Source organism: Miniopterus schreibersii (genome assembly GCF_964146895.1).
Source record: "Miniopterus schreibersii genome assembly, chromosome: 15".
Lineage (NCBI taxonomy): Eukaryota > Metazoa > Chordata > Mammalia > Chiroptera > Miniopteridae > Miniopterus > Miniopterus schreibersii.
This window is the reverse complement of record NC_138115.1, coordinates 11,389,073-11,403,563: the sequence shown is the minus strand read 5'-3', so window position 1 is coordinate 11,403,563 and position 14,491 is coordinate 11,389,073. Positions and strand designations below refer to the sequence as shown.

At 39.9% G+C, this 14,491-nt stretch overlaps 1 protein-coding gene across 5 annotated transcripts in view; it reads right to left on the bottom strand.

Annotated features, from left to right (window-relative positions):
• Positions 1 to 14,491, bottom strand: part of FHIT (fragile histidine triad diadenosine triphosphatase) — a 1,252,819-nt gene that overhangs the window by 662,411 nt on the left and 575,917 nt on the right. For all 5 annotated transcript variants that reach the window (XM_081159589.1, XM_081159593.1, XM_081159590.1 and 2 more), the window contains one exon: positions 7,871 to 7,990. In XM_081159589.1, coding sequence (XP_081015715.1) covers positions 7,871 to 7,973 — 103 coding nt within the window. In that variant the 5' untranslated portion in view covers positions 7,974 to 7,990. The remainder of the gene's footprint in view (positions 1 to 7,870; positions 7,991 to 14,491) is intronic.

Below are 14,491 nucleotides of genomic sequence, written 5' to 3'. Positions count from 1 at the left end.
AAACAGAACAGTGACTCCAACCATGCACTGCTTATCACAAAACATTGTTTTAATTTAATTAATTTCTAATATATTTCTAACAAAAGATATTAATAAGGTGTATGTGTATATATACCCTTTTCATACCCCCAGCCGGCACATGGAAAGGCCGACGGGAAACACTGCTTCGGCCCCCTCCTGCTACAGCTGGGCTTGCCCCTGAGCTGCAGCCAGGCAGCTGCCAGCTCGTCGTGAGGAAGATGGCCATTCGAAACAAAAAGAGGATTCTGCTGTTTTTAATTCACTGGTGAATCTACTTTCTGCTGGCCTCAGTGGTGTTGAAGGACAAATACCAGATCTGAGCCCAAGGATTTAATGGTGGCTTCCTCCCACGAGTCTTCACCGCTCTAAAACCAGGGCTGTTACTGTATCCACTGCCACGTCCATTTCTGTTATTAAAATATAGAAGTGCTTCTGGACTTACTACCCCATATGCTGCTCACTCCTCTCTGCCTCGTGGGGGACTCTCTAGACCTCCCCCCAATGCAGGCATTAATAGGCTGATGTCTGGCACAGCAGAGAGCTTCCAGGAATGACTATCGCATTGGTCAGCACCGTGTGTCATACTAATTGCTACATATAAAAACCATTCCTCTGCCGAAGACATACCTACCCACATCTTGACCCCCAACTGTGGGTATATCTAAGCCAAACCAAGATTCCTGAAGCACATTTAAAGCCTAGAGTAGAAATCCCAGAAAAATATTTTAGATCACAAAGCCAGTTCAGATGGCTAGTATTGTAGGGAGCTCTTAGGGTAAGGCCAATTTAAGATCTGTACCCAAGAGCTATTTGCAAATTTATAGTAGTTATTTTTTCAGTCAATTAGTTTGAGACAGGAAATGGAAGCTAAGCAAATAAATTAGATCATTAATTTGCATTAAATATGAATTAATTATGCTAATTCTAAGAATTGAACATATATGCGCATTATATACATATAATAAATAAAGAATATCCATGAGACCCTATAGCAAAAGAAAGTCATCTTAACCTTCTGTGTTATAGAAAATGCATATGTGTTTATTCACTAGATTTTAAGTTTTGATATGTGTATGAAAATATAAGATAAACATTGACTGTCTGCTGATGTTCTAGCAAATCTATTCTCATTCAAAATGGAAACCAGGATGTTTTGCATTAGTTGAGCTAATTACATGACATTTCTTTGAGTACTGATGTACTATTCCATTCATTACTCCTAATGACGCTCTGTCACACGTGCAGGCCTGGCAACGCCATGGCCAACCTCTGCCTACCCCATTCCTCACAATCTGCTGACTTTCATGGAAAGCAGGTCAAAACTGCGCCCAGAATATAATGAACAGAGCTCAGCAATCGTTAACTATGTCAGTTCGAAATTACCTGAGGAAAGTTTCACCTAGAAATAAGCAGAAATAGGGAATGGTTTTCCAAGTTACAGCATATTCATTTTTGCAATTAATACAAGAAATATTCAAAGTGTCATTGAAATACATATACATAATTATCATCCTACCATTTGCTAGAGCGGGAGAGAGAGCACTCCTAATATCATCCCCCTCCTTCCACAATCACACACAAAATTATATTCTGTATAGATTGGCAGATGCTAAAGGTACCTTGTTCTAGTTGGGAAAGTGATTCTATAGGTTTTGTGCAATTGTGGGAGAATGTGAGAACCTCCTAAAAGCTCTGATGGCAAAGCCGGTTGGATTTTCCTCCTGTAATACACAAGCATGTTCAGGCAGCTCATTCTCAGCAGGGCCTAAAGCTAAAAGGTAAATCCCATTATGGAGAAGAGGTCAAGGTTAAGGGAAAACAGTCAAAACTAAGCAATGAGACACAGGGCCAAGTGAACCACAATGCGATCGCATGCATACCCTCCCCAGCCCGCAGGCAGCGGGAGCCAGGGAGAAACAGCAGCTGCCAGGAAGGGGCCTAGAAGAGATGTAGGGACCAATATGTACAAGGCTCGGGCACACAGTTTCACAGATGAGGCACCTTTACTTAAGGGGCCAGGGTAAAGTGTATAAAGTCCACACATTTTGTTCCATCCAATTTCAAATGATCCTTGCACACATACAAAGCATCTATTAATTCCTTCAGTGTCAGGCGCCAACAATCCATCATTCTGTCTATAATAAAAGTAAAAATGCCAGTCTCAGTTCCAGGAACAAAAATTAAACTTGGAAGAGTTAGAGCTTGGCAAGGATGGCTCCTCTCTGTCTTCTGGTACCCATGATAGTTACCACCCACTGACCCTGCATGCAGCCTCAGAATCCTCCTCAACACTGTGGGATCACTATCAACTAAAAGGCTGGGGTTTGAGATAAAATGTATTTGCTCTCGGGGACAGTTTCTCAGATGACAAGTCAAGATGGATGACGGTCACACAAGGTTTGTCGTGCTATGGGGGTTGGCAGAATCTTCTGTAACAGGTTCTAGACACTGAAAAAAAGATCTCAAGCACCTTAGTGAATTATGGAAGCATCCAAGAGCTCCCTTTGTTCCTGCCGACCAATGCCATCCCACACTGGTTCTAGCTGGTAGCGATGTACTATACTAACCCAAAGGTAGGTGCACATTGATACAGAATCTTTCCCAGAGATACAGGATAAGCAATCTTTCCCAGAGATACCCTACCTAAGCAATCACAGCTACACACAGATCTCTGGAATGCAATAATCTGCAAAATAAAGGCAAGAAAAACATGACCACAAGAAAACCCAGTTGCCCAGTTACAGCTCAGGACAAAGCAGAGCGAGATCGTCTTTGAACATTTCTCCAAGAGCATTTTAAACTACCTAATATACAAAAGGCATATACAAGGTGGAAAAGAGACATAGGCTGGGGGAAATTTAAGAGAAAAAATCTATCTTTAGTGATAAAGTTATTAAAATAGTGCTTGCGCTCATTTTACTTGCACAGGAAGGCTTAAAAAGAAGCTCTTTTGAGAAATGAAAGATCATCAGATCACTAATAACTGCAGTTTCCTGAACAATTAAAGAAACTCACAAGATTACAACCTACTTAGGAAATGACGAATATTTCTGATTTTTACAGAAGGATTAAAAGGGCACTTTTATCTATAGCATCTTGGAGCTTATAGTGCTTCCGTAAAAAGCCCTGTTAAGCAATGAAGCTATATTTATTTTTTATTCACTTATTTCAGGAGAACTCAACATGAAATGGTCTGAAAAAAGAGAAATCTAAACATTGCTCATTTGGGCAGCTAAAGTTTTGTTTTAAAAGGCATTTATCAGAGTTTTCTTTTTTATCTATTGAAGCTGGACCTCAGAGCACAATTTCCATTGTACAAAACTTGTGTTTCTAATACATCAGCAGAAATGTCCTTTAAGGTACCTGGTCCAATTCTTCACAAACACCTTGGAAGGCTGCTCTCAATGCATCATCCTAACGTTGTTTGGCCCTGATCACATTCTGTGTGCAATGCTCCCATTTGGAAAAAACTGCTCTTTTTAATAACTGATTCAATAATCTATTGACAAATGATTTGTATAATAGAGTATGGCCAGCAAGCCAGGCTTGTCTCTGTCATCACACACCACATTCCTCCCGTCCACAAATGTTGCCACGTTCCCCTTGTGTTAGAGCCTCTTATGCCATTCTGAAAGCAACCCAAAGATCAATACACTGTCTGCTGAAAACTACAGGTCATAACAAATGAATAATTTTATTTACAATAAAAGCCCCAGTCCCCAAATGGGTTCCACTAATGTTCAAATTCATTTTTCATGCTCAGCTCAAGATGAGAGGTAGACACAGCACAATGCAAAGAGAAGGGGTGGGGAGAAGTAGTAACCACGGTGGTTCAAGTGTATCTAAGCCACGAACAATAGCTGGGCTACACTGAGGTGCTTGAATAAAGTATTCATGCAGAATTCTACAGATGCCACCTCCAAAACGCTCCTGTTTCCTCACCAGGGCACCCTGAGAAGCATTTTCCAGGAACAAGAAATTAATGGATTGAAGAGATTCTGGCACATTCTTCTAGAGTGGGGCACCATGCAGGCCAGAGCCTATTCAGTCCGCTAAAAAAACTGTGCCGAACAGAAGTGTTTGCCTTAGGTGGGGATAAGGCGGGACTGAAGTGGCTCTTTTGAGAATGAAGCAAATAGTCTTGCTTCAAAAGCCTACCTTCGGCCCCTGACCTGATAGTTCTTTCCTCCTCTGAAAGGTATGAAACAGTCAGGAAGCAAAGTCATAGGAAAAAAGGGTTGAGGGTGGGGAGCCCTGAAAATGTGAGAGGGGGCACAGGTTCAAAGATGGCATTTATAAGTCCCTTGTGAATGGCACATTCCTCAAAGGCTGCCTGGATACTCTTTGTAAAAATATCACCAAGAATACAAAATAAAAATTTCCAGTTCACATAATGATGCCAGTATACTGCCCTTAAAATACAGACTTGTACACTGACGAATTACCATGCAAATATAAAAAGGAGGGAAGAGAATCTTCTCCCATCAGCCATTAATTAATTCACTGCTTTTAGACTTAACTCGGCACAGTCATAACACAGAAATATAAACCAGATTGTAACTGACAAGGAGTGAAGGGAACCTAGAGCTTGACTATGATACTAAAACATCTGGAGTAAAATGGTGTCAAGACCTGCCTTTGCATGGGGATAGTGAAGAGGTGGGACTTTGCAGACCCTGATTAACTGAAATGATCCAGGTACCCCTGATGTTGACACGTTCACTAAATTCAGTCAGCGAAGTACTATGGATGCTGGGATCAAGAGCTGTGCAAGAACAGGCCCTGCTTCCATTGGTCCCCAGGAACTAATGACTCAGCCCAGAGACAAGCAGGAGTGCACATAGTTGTGGCAAGAAGCAGAATGGGATAAAGGTTTAGAATGGTGCCTGCAACCGAGTAGGAGCTCAGTAATTAGCTGCTGAATGAATCTACATGTGACTAAGGAACCAAGTGTCACACAAAGGACAGAACATATTTTTCCTACAAAGGTGGGACAGGTATCACAGCACTTTAGCAGAAATAAAAAGGATGGGAAGGATCTGAAGGTGAGGAGAGTTGCAGGGAAAACATGGAAATAGAAACACCAGGCCTGTTTAGGAAAGAGATGGAAAGGGTGGAGACAATGTGTGGTGCCAGGTGGGTACCGGAAATATCAGGGGATCACTTTGTAAAGTATATTGTCTACCCCTATGCTAAAGACCTGAAACTAATACAAAATAATAATGAATGTAAACTGTAATTGAAAAATAAAAATGAAATTAAACAAATAATGAAATTTTTTTGAAACTATGCTAAAGAGTTTGTACTCTATCCTTAAAAAAAAGTAGGGGTGGGGGAGACTCATTTGTTTCATTAGTTGTTTGTAAGCAAGGAACTAGGAGAGCGATCTGATCAGAGCTGTGGTTTAGAATGAGGTATAGGCTTGATTGGAGGTCCAGACACAGGGAGGTGTCTCCCCAAGGGGCTAAATGAGAGCAGACAGAACAGAATACTGGCGATAGATTAAAGCCCACTGCAGACATTGTACCAATTATTTTATGAAATGTTAGTGGGCAGAGCTACCCACAGCTTCAATTCCCAAATCACAGGACAAAAGAATGTCTCTTTCTGCAAGGGAATAAGGAACTTATTAAGATTCTTCTCACAGTCGGCACTTAACAGAGTTTACAAGGATAAAGTAAAATAAAAAGCTACCAAATCATCATATAAAAAGGACTGTCTGAATACATCATCTCCTGGCCGTGAGACCACTTTAAACACTGTGAAATAACCTTACAGAGGGTACTGATTACAAAACGATCCAGTTCTCACTGTCCTCAGCCTCAGAAGGGGTCGGTCCTTCCGGCTACCTTCCAAACAAATAGGTTTGTTATTTTAATACGATGTCCCCCATCTCCTTGGCATCTACTCAAAGACACAGTAACTAACCAGGACTCATTTCCAAAATGGCAATTCCAGTGGCATCTAGAACAAATGTAACCATCACTCGCCACTTACTCACTGTTCAGTGCAGACCGCTCCCCAGAAGCAGACATCTCAAATTTTCTTGTGTTCAGAAACATGTGACCCAGGTCTTACATGTCACATGTTCAGAGTTGGTTAAAAACACCATGAAAAAATCAAGTTTCTTACTATCAAGATGTAAGTAAAAAATTCACAAAGCAAAGTTCATTCTAGTATTAACCATTAAAAACACAGTGCAGCTCTATAAGCTCACATCTTCTCAGTCTAAGGCATTCAGATGTGTTCATCTAAATTCACATTTTCACGGCAGGTTCCCTCAGTTCTTTGACAGAAGTCAGTTAAAGCTGGCACCCACATAAAGATGGCATTTAAACCATCTTCTTTTGACAAAGGCATTCTCAGACATTTTGCTTTAAAAAGTTCTTCAAATTAAAAAGAAAATCACAAACTTGCAGCACAATCAAGTAGAAAAACAAAATGCTTCTGTTATTTCAAGAACTTCAGGTCTTTGAAAGGGACTCAATATAACTTGGTATACAACTAAAAAACTGTCCTGTTTTACAGGACCTTTCTAAGTCCTTCTAGCTTCATTTTTTTACTTCAATAAACAGAAGAATGAAATTTTCTAATATTGAGTATAATTTAAGCTATTTTTATGAATTTAAAGAAGACTGATATTTTCGAGAAAAAAAATTACATAGTTATCATTTACTAGTTTATTGCTGTGGTCATTAGTTTTATAAGTTTATAAAATTAATTTAGTCAAAATTTGGATTCAAGAAATTTGAAAGTCTATCATAAAATCACAATTATCTTTTGGTGCAAAATTTCTTGTTTTTGTTTATTTTGTTTTGTTTTTAATGTACCATAGTTGTATGGCCAAGAAAGATTATCCATAAAATTCTGAAGCACTTTGAAAATTTCCACTGAAAAAACTATAACTTACTCAGAAAAAAATCTTGACATATATTATCGATTTAGAATTACTAGAAATATATTTCAAAGTAAAATCCTGTCTCGGTGTGTAACATTCTTGTTGTCTTCAAACATGAAATTGTATGCTTTGTTGCACTCTGCAGAGTAAATTAAGTTAGGCGGAAAGAGAAAAGAATTCTAAACAGTCAGTACAAAAGTCATATGCACACAATCACAAGTGATACCTTCAACAACATAAAAATTATTGTCTGGAGGATTTCACCAATTCCTGCTACTCCTGCTGCAAAGAATAAATCTCCTATCAAGTCAACAGGAAGAGAGACTACAACTTGACAGTCAGAAGGAAATAAAATAACTCCACCAGTGACACTGGGCAATGATCTAGAAGCTGGGATGTTTTCCAAGACAAAATGCTATTTCAGACCCTAACATGAAAAAAAAAAAAATTTAAATATATTTACGTATATGAAGTTAAATAAAACTTCTAGCTTCAATGATCTCCATGAGGTAAAGAAACCAAGTGGGTGTGAAATCTTCACATACCACCTTACTTTCACATCACCAAAGTGCCAGCCAGTCTCTATTTTACTATTAGAATTCACAACTGATAACTGAAAACGAAGTGCCCATGATATTTATTGGGACCATTTTAGAAACACCTATTTATTTACACAGCGACCATAGTGAAAAGGTCAGGCGAAGCTCACCTCAGAAGCCACAGTTGCTAAGCAACTCTTTCCAGAAATTCTGCAAAACCGATCAAGCACGTCAGCGGTGCCACCAACTGGATTCGGAATAAGTGTGACATCTTACCTGGTTTGTCCAGAGGGAGGGAAGCGGATGCCTTGCTTACCTGTTGGACAGATCTTGGAGGCCAATCCTGTATTTGTTTGGTATGACGGGTTCAGAGGCTTTTAAAATGTTTCTTCTCTTAAAGATAAAAGGATACGTCCTGGGACCACAGGCTTCCTGTTCACGAGGGCGAAGGACAGCTCCGTTTTGAGAAACACCACAGAGGGCTTGATGAGATGCTGGCCGAATCGGAATGACATTTTCTCACAGCCGAAATCTGAAAGAAAAAAATGAATGATTCAGGGACTTCATAAAACTCCTGTGAGTGACGCAGAGCAGACACCACTTTAAAGAAAGAAACTCCACCGCTATGGGTTCTTAGTGGAGGAGCCATCGTTTAAGCAGATCCTCATTTAATGTCCACTGAGCTGTATTCTGGGTGCGTCCTCCTAAAACAGAAGCGTGCACGTCGCAGCAAAAGTGTCTTCTCGATCCCTCTGCGACGCAGGCTGCCTCCTTGGCCCAAATCTACTAGGCCAGCTCTGTCAGGGATTTTTAGTTCTACTCCTCCGTTCATCATCTTTGCTAGGCTAAACTTTTTCATTGTTACGCTTTTATTCTAAACCATCTAACTCTTAAATACTTTTCCCCGTGGTTTTATCTTTGTTTCTATAAAAGCAATTTAGAAAAAGTACACACCCTGTTTGACCGTGCCTATAATTACAAAAACACAGAAGCATTCCCATAGAACTGTTACAGTAAAATTTCCAAAATTAAAGAGAGAAAAAAATGAGAAAAAGAAAAGGGGCAAAATACGCTCAAGATGACAATGATTGCTGGTTGACACGGAGCCGGGTGCAGCAAGGCACGTGGAGTGCTTCCTACCCTCTTTTGGGGGCAAAGCCGTGTCACGGGGTTGGGGTGGGGGAAGGCGGGAGCAAGACTTGGCACTTGGTGTCTAGGGTACCAAGGAGAGATGTTCTGTCATTTATATGGCGATACATGACAGAGTTACTTTCTGAAGCCACACCGCCCTTGGGAAACCACTTCGTATTTCCAATTCAGGAACAGCCCGACTACAAAACTGATGGAAGACGACAGAGCAACCCCCGGGGAAGCAGACACAGGATTACAGAGAGGAATGACAGCAGAGAACCGTGGGTGACATCAGAGGGATGGCATCAGGAGAGGTTCCCTTGGTCTCTCCCCTTGAAGCTTCAACCATTTTTAACAGCTGTAGCTCAACGAAGGATTCCCTGCTCAATGCACAAACACATCATATATGAGGTTTTTCAATCTGTATATGAATTGGGTCATGCTTTAGATCTCTTTCTGCCTTTTTCTCTCAACATTGTTCGAAACGCATTCATTTTCCCATAAATAGATGTAAGTCACTGTCTCGCTGCCCACTCCCTCCCTCGGGCTGTATTCCACACGAGTTTTCCTTGTCTCTTCTTCTAGTGCCTTCACTCTTTAACCACAAGTAACACCGTGATGAATCCATACATATGTTTTCCTGAGTATATAGGCTAGAGCCCCATTATGGGGAGTTAGGTTGTACACACACATTTAATAAAATATATGCACCAGTCTGCATTCCCAGAAGTAATACACACAGATTCCTGTTTTCTCATATCCTTGCCAGCACTTGAGAATATCTGATTTCCTAGCTTTTACTGATACATAGGCAAAAAGGTACTTCTTAATTTTAATTTGCTTGTCTCCAATGTGAGGTGTGTGTGTACATGTAACTTCTTCTATAAATTGCCAATTTGCAATTTGCCCTCTTTTTTATTGGTTTCCTTTCTTCTATTTTCTGATTTTCTAGAGTTCGTTGTATATTCTAAATACTGATTTTGGTCTATTAGACATGACAATTCTGTTCACCATCAGTTAGTTTTTCTATTACACCCTCTACTGAACAAAAAGCATTCCTTTTAAAATTTTTAAAAATGTATTTATTGATTTGAGAGAGACATCGATTCGTTGTTCCACCCATTCATGCATTCACTGGTTCCTTCTTGTATGTGCCCTGACCGGGGATAGAACCCACAATCTTGGTGTATGGGGATGATGCTCTATCCAGCTGAGCTACCCAGCCAGGTCCAAAAAGCACTCATTTTGATGTGTTCATCAATTTTCTGGCTATGAGTTATGCTTTGTGAATCTTATTTAACAAACCCTTCTCTACCATAAGGTTACAAAACTATATTCTTAAGATTTCATCTATCAGCTTTACGTTTTCACCCTTAACAGTTAGGTATTTAACCCTCTTGGAGCTTTGTGCACGGTATGAAGTACAGAAATGATGTCACTTTTCTTTGTGAACCAGTGTTCCCAGCACCAATTCCTGGATGTGATTCCACAAGTTTCCCATAACGCACAGGGCTGTCTGGACTTGATTATATTCTGATTCTATGTCAGATGCTGGTGCACCAAATTCAGTGGGCCGCACAGTCCATTTGATCTACTCAGCTCTGTCACTGCAGGGTGAAAGCAGCCACAGACAATACCTAAAGGAATGGATGTGGCTGGGTCCCAGTAAAACTTCATTGGTAAGTACAGGCCAGTGCCTGGCTTAGGCTTGTGGGCTGTAGTTTGCAAGCTCCTGCTGTACAATGTTAATTCCTTATAAGGGAGGACCCTTCTTTATTCTCTCATATAAATTTTAGATTCAACTCTGTCCCTCCAAAAAAGGCCTTGCTCAGATGTTGATTGGAATTACACCGAATTTAAGTTTTAATGTTGGAAATATGACATCTTCACAATATTCAAGCAATCCATCTTTGACCGCCACATTTATATTCTATAATACCTTCATAAAACTCTTATAATAGGGTCTTAAATTTCCCTTATATGTTTAATAAATTTGGTCTTAGATAGCTTTTAGTTTATGTCACTATTATAAATGGTATCTTATTATTATCAGAGTTTATAATTGGTTACTCCCAATGCATTGAAAAGCTATTGATATATTATTTTTATAAGTTGCTCTTGTAAGCTGGCAACCTAGCTGAACTCCTGTATTGCTACTAATAGTTTCTGCTGATTCTCTTTGGTTTTGTATATACAGTTGACCTTGAACAACGCAAGAGTTGGGGCACTGACTCCCCACACATTTGAAAATCATGTATACCGCAACTTGACCCTCCGCATCTGCCTCTTCACAATCCTGGATGCAAAGCCCAAGGGTACAGAGGGCAACTCTATATTTATTGAAGAAATCTGTGTTATAATAGACCTGAGCAATTCAAACCTTTATTGTTCAAGGCTCAACTGTACATGATTTAATTAGAAATAATTCTATCTCTCATTTCAATTCCTTTACTTTTGTTGGTTTTTGTGTCTTACTGCATTGGTAAGGGATCTGGTAACATTGAGAAACAGGACTAACAGGCATTCTTATCTTGTTTCCAACCTTAAAAGAAAAAAAGAAAAAAAATTTTGTTTTTCATTAAGAATGATATCCAACGTAGGTTTTTAGTAGAAAGCCTTTATCAAGCTAAAAATATCCCCCATTTCGAGTTTGCTAAGGGTTGGTTCCATTTTAAGAGGAAAAAAAATTAATACATGCTTTTTCTTTACCGTTGGTGACACAATTTCCTCTTCTTTGCCATTAATGTGGTAAATTACAGTAACAGATTTTTAAACACTGAAAGCATCCTTTCACTTTTATCATTCAACTTAGTCCCAATGTATTTAACACGCTGTCACACTGGAATTCTTAGTGTTTTTCTGGCCAATCCCCCCACCCCCCGCCGCCCTGGTTTTGTTTTCAAAGTCAACTTACTAGATTGTCTTTTTTTTCTCCATAAAAAGTTTCATAAACAAGAATTTTTCTGCCCCTTGAGAATTAAATAGAGCTCACTGTCAAACTGTCTGGGGCCCTTCTTATATTGTAGAAAGGATTTAGTTTTGATAATTGTTACAATTTATTTCATGTTCACTGATTAAGTTTTTTCTTGCTTCAATATTTTAGGCATATAACCTTTTCACCGAAACTGTCCACCTTCATTGGTAAAAATCTATCATACTTTTTTAAGATTAAGAATGTAATCCATAATTGTGTCTTTTACCTATTTTGGATTTTATGTTATTTTATTTTGTTATTAACGCATATGTGTTTCTCTTCATGGGTCTTACAAGGACTATATCTAGTCTGTTAGGTTTTTCAAAGAACCAATTTTTGGTTCTTTGCTTTTATTAATTATCTCTGGTTTGTTGTTTACTTCCTGAACTTACATTTGTTTCCCTTTATTTTTTTCCGTCATTGTTTCTTCAGCTTTATCATGTCACAGTTTTTCTAATCACTCGAGTTGAACACTGAACTTAGGGGTGTCAGACTTTCTATTTTCCTGTTGGGTAACAAAAAGCTATATATGGTCTTGGAAGTGTTCCATTGGCTCGCTCTCAGATTTTGACCTACTGCGCTTCTACTATCGCTCAGCTTTAAAATTTTGCTATTCTTGTTATAATTCCCTATTTAACCTGAGGGTTATTTCCTAGTATGTCTTTCCATTTGCAAACATATGCTCTGTTTTGCTCTCTCTCTGTTAGTGATGACTGATTTTTAAACACTAGAGAAAATGGCCCTTACGATGCTGATTTTTAGAACGGGCTCCTCCTGACCGACTAAGGATGCAGCGTGGGCCCGTCCACACGCGCTCCCGAGCAAAACAGCCTCATTCGCGGGGTGCGGGCCTCCATGGGCGCCGCAGAGCAAGTGCATCCGAACCTTCCTCCGCTTACTCCCGGTCTCCTTGTTTTCCAGTTTCTGAAGCCAGATTTCTAACTACAACCGCTCGGTCAGTGCCAGCGCCATAAATTACGCTTTCTACACCGCTGCAGGTGCACATGGTCCCGCCTGCCCTACTCCCTTGGCCTACTGTTCCCTTTTCTTTTTATTTGTACCTGACAATCGCAACCTTTCTGTCCCTTATCTTCAACCTGTGTCTTTTTAAGCAGCTTTTATACCCAATATAAAAACCACTTTGTTTTCTGCCCACTGGACAGCCTGCCTGGGTTAAGGTAACCCCCACACATTTATGCCAATTATGCCTTAAGCTTATTTTCAACATCCTGTTTCATATTTTTGTTTCACTTTTTTCTCCTTCCGATTTCCACCGGCTAGATCAGCTTTTTCCCGTGGGTATGAAATTATACATCCTACCTCCATTTCAAAAGTGGTTATTCTTATTACAGTCCACACTAATGCTTAATTTCCCATCATTATCTAAAAGCAGATCGTGCCGATGTCCTTAGCATGCTCTTACCGTCTTGGATAGCTTTCACAGCTCACCCCCACCTTCCCCCTGTCTAATTTCTTATGTGTTGAAATAATGTGTTGTAATTTCAAATAGTTACTGATATGCTGTGTTTTTGTAGTTTTTTGCGCTCCATTGGTTACTCAAGCAATTATATTTTTCATTGATCTTATTGACACAGGTCTACAGACATCCCTCTCATACTAGGCAGCAATGGGCACAGCACTACTTCTGAATTTTAGTTTCTTTGTTTTTTGCCCTCTCCCTTTTTTTTCAAAGCTCACCTCTGTCTTTGAGTATCTGTATATTTCACTCAGCATTTCCAATTATGTCTTAGTGGAAAATTTTCTGATTAGCTACCCTATCACACTCATAAAAACTAACGTTGCTATTGCTTCTTTCTATAAAAATTACTAAATTTCTCACTTGTTCTTATTTCCCACATTTCATTTCTTCCTCCTGGATTCTTTTGTTTCTCTCCCACCCCTACCCCCGCCCCTAAAATATAGTCTCTAAAGTGACTTTCTGAGAGTCTCTCTATATATGTGACAAAGTGAGATCTTACACAGAATATCTTTATTTTACCCTCTCACTTAAATACAGTAACTGGAAATAAAATTCTAAGCTTTAAACTTGCTTGTTGCAAGCCATTGAAACTATTATTCCTTTTCCCTCTCCCATTCTGGTGTTGCTATGGAGAAAAGTTCAATGACACTCAGACCCCTGTTCACTGGAGGATGCTCTGGTTTTTATCTCAAAATTGTTACAGTTCTGTTGGAGGGTCGAAGTGTAGGGGTATGTATTAGTTTCTGAGGGCTGCAGTAACAAATTGTTCCAAACTGGGTGATTTAACACAACAGAAATGTATCCCCTCACAGTTCTGGAAGCTAGAAGACTGAAATCAAGGTGTTGGTAGGTCCAACTCCCTCTGAAAGCTCTGGGGCAGGATTCTCTCTTTTCTCTTCCTGGCGAAGGGGGGTTGCCCCAAATCCTTGGTGTCCCTTGGCTTGTGGATGCATCGCTGTGACCCCTCCTCTGTCTTCACATGGCCATGTCCCTGTGTGTCCTCCCCCTTTGTGAAGACACAAATCATTTGATTGATGATCCCCTCTAGTATAAACTCAACTAATCACATCTGCGAAGATCCTATTTTCAAACAAGGTTAAGTTCTGAGGTTCCTTTTGGGGGGACATTACTCAGCCCACTCCAGACTCTTTTCCCAAGTCCTCCCGTTTGGTGGTCCACTCACCTTTTCCATGAGAGGCCTTCAGTTTTCACTGGATTCTTCATATTCTTGCTCGTTATGCCTTCAAATATTCCCTGACCTCAGTTTACCTCTCTGCCTTTCAGGGATTCTACCTAACATTTCTACTCATCCTGCCTAACTCTTTTCTCAGTCTTTTCATATTTTTCTTTCTTTGAGATGCCTTTTGGGAGACAGCCTCAATCCGTCTGCCTGCTGACTCCATTCATTCCGGTGCTCACCCAGCCATTCAGCCAGTGCCTAGTGTTAC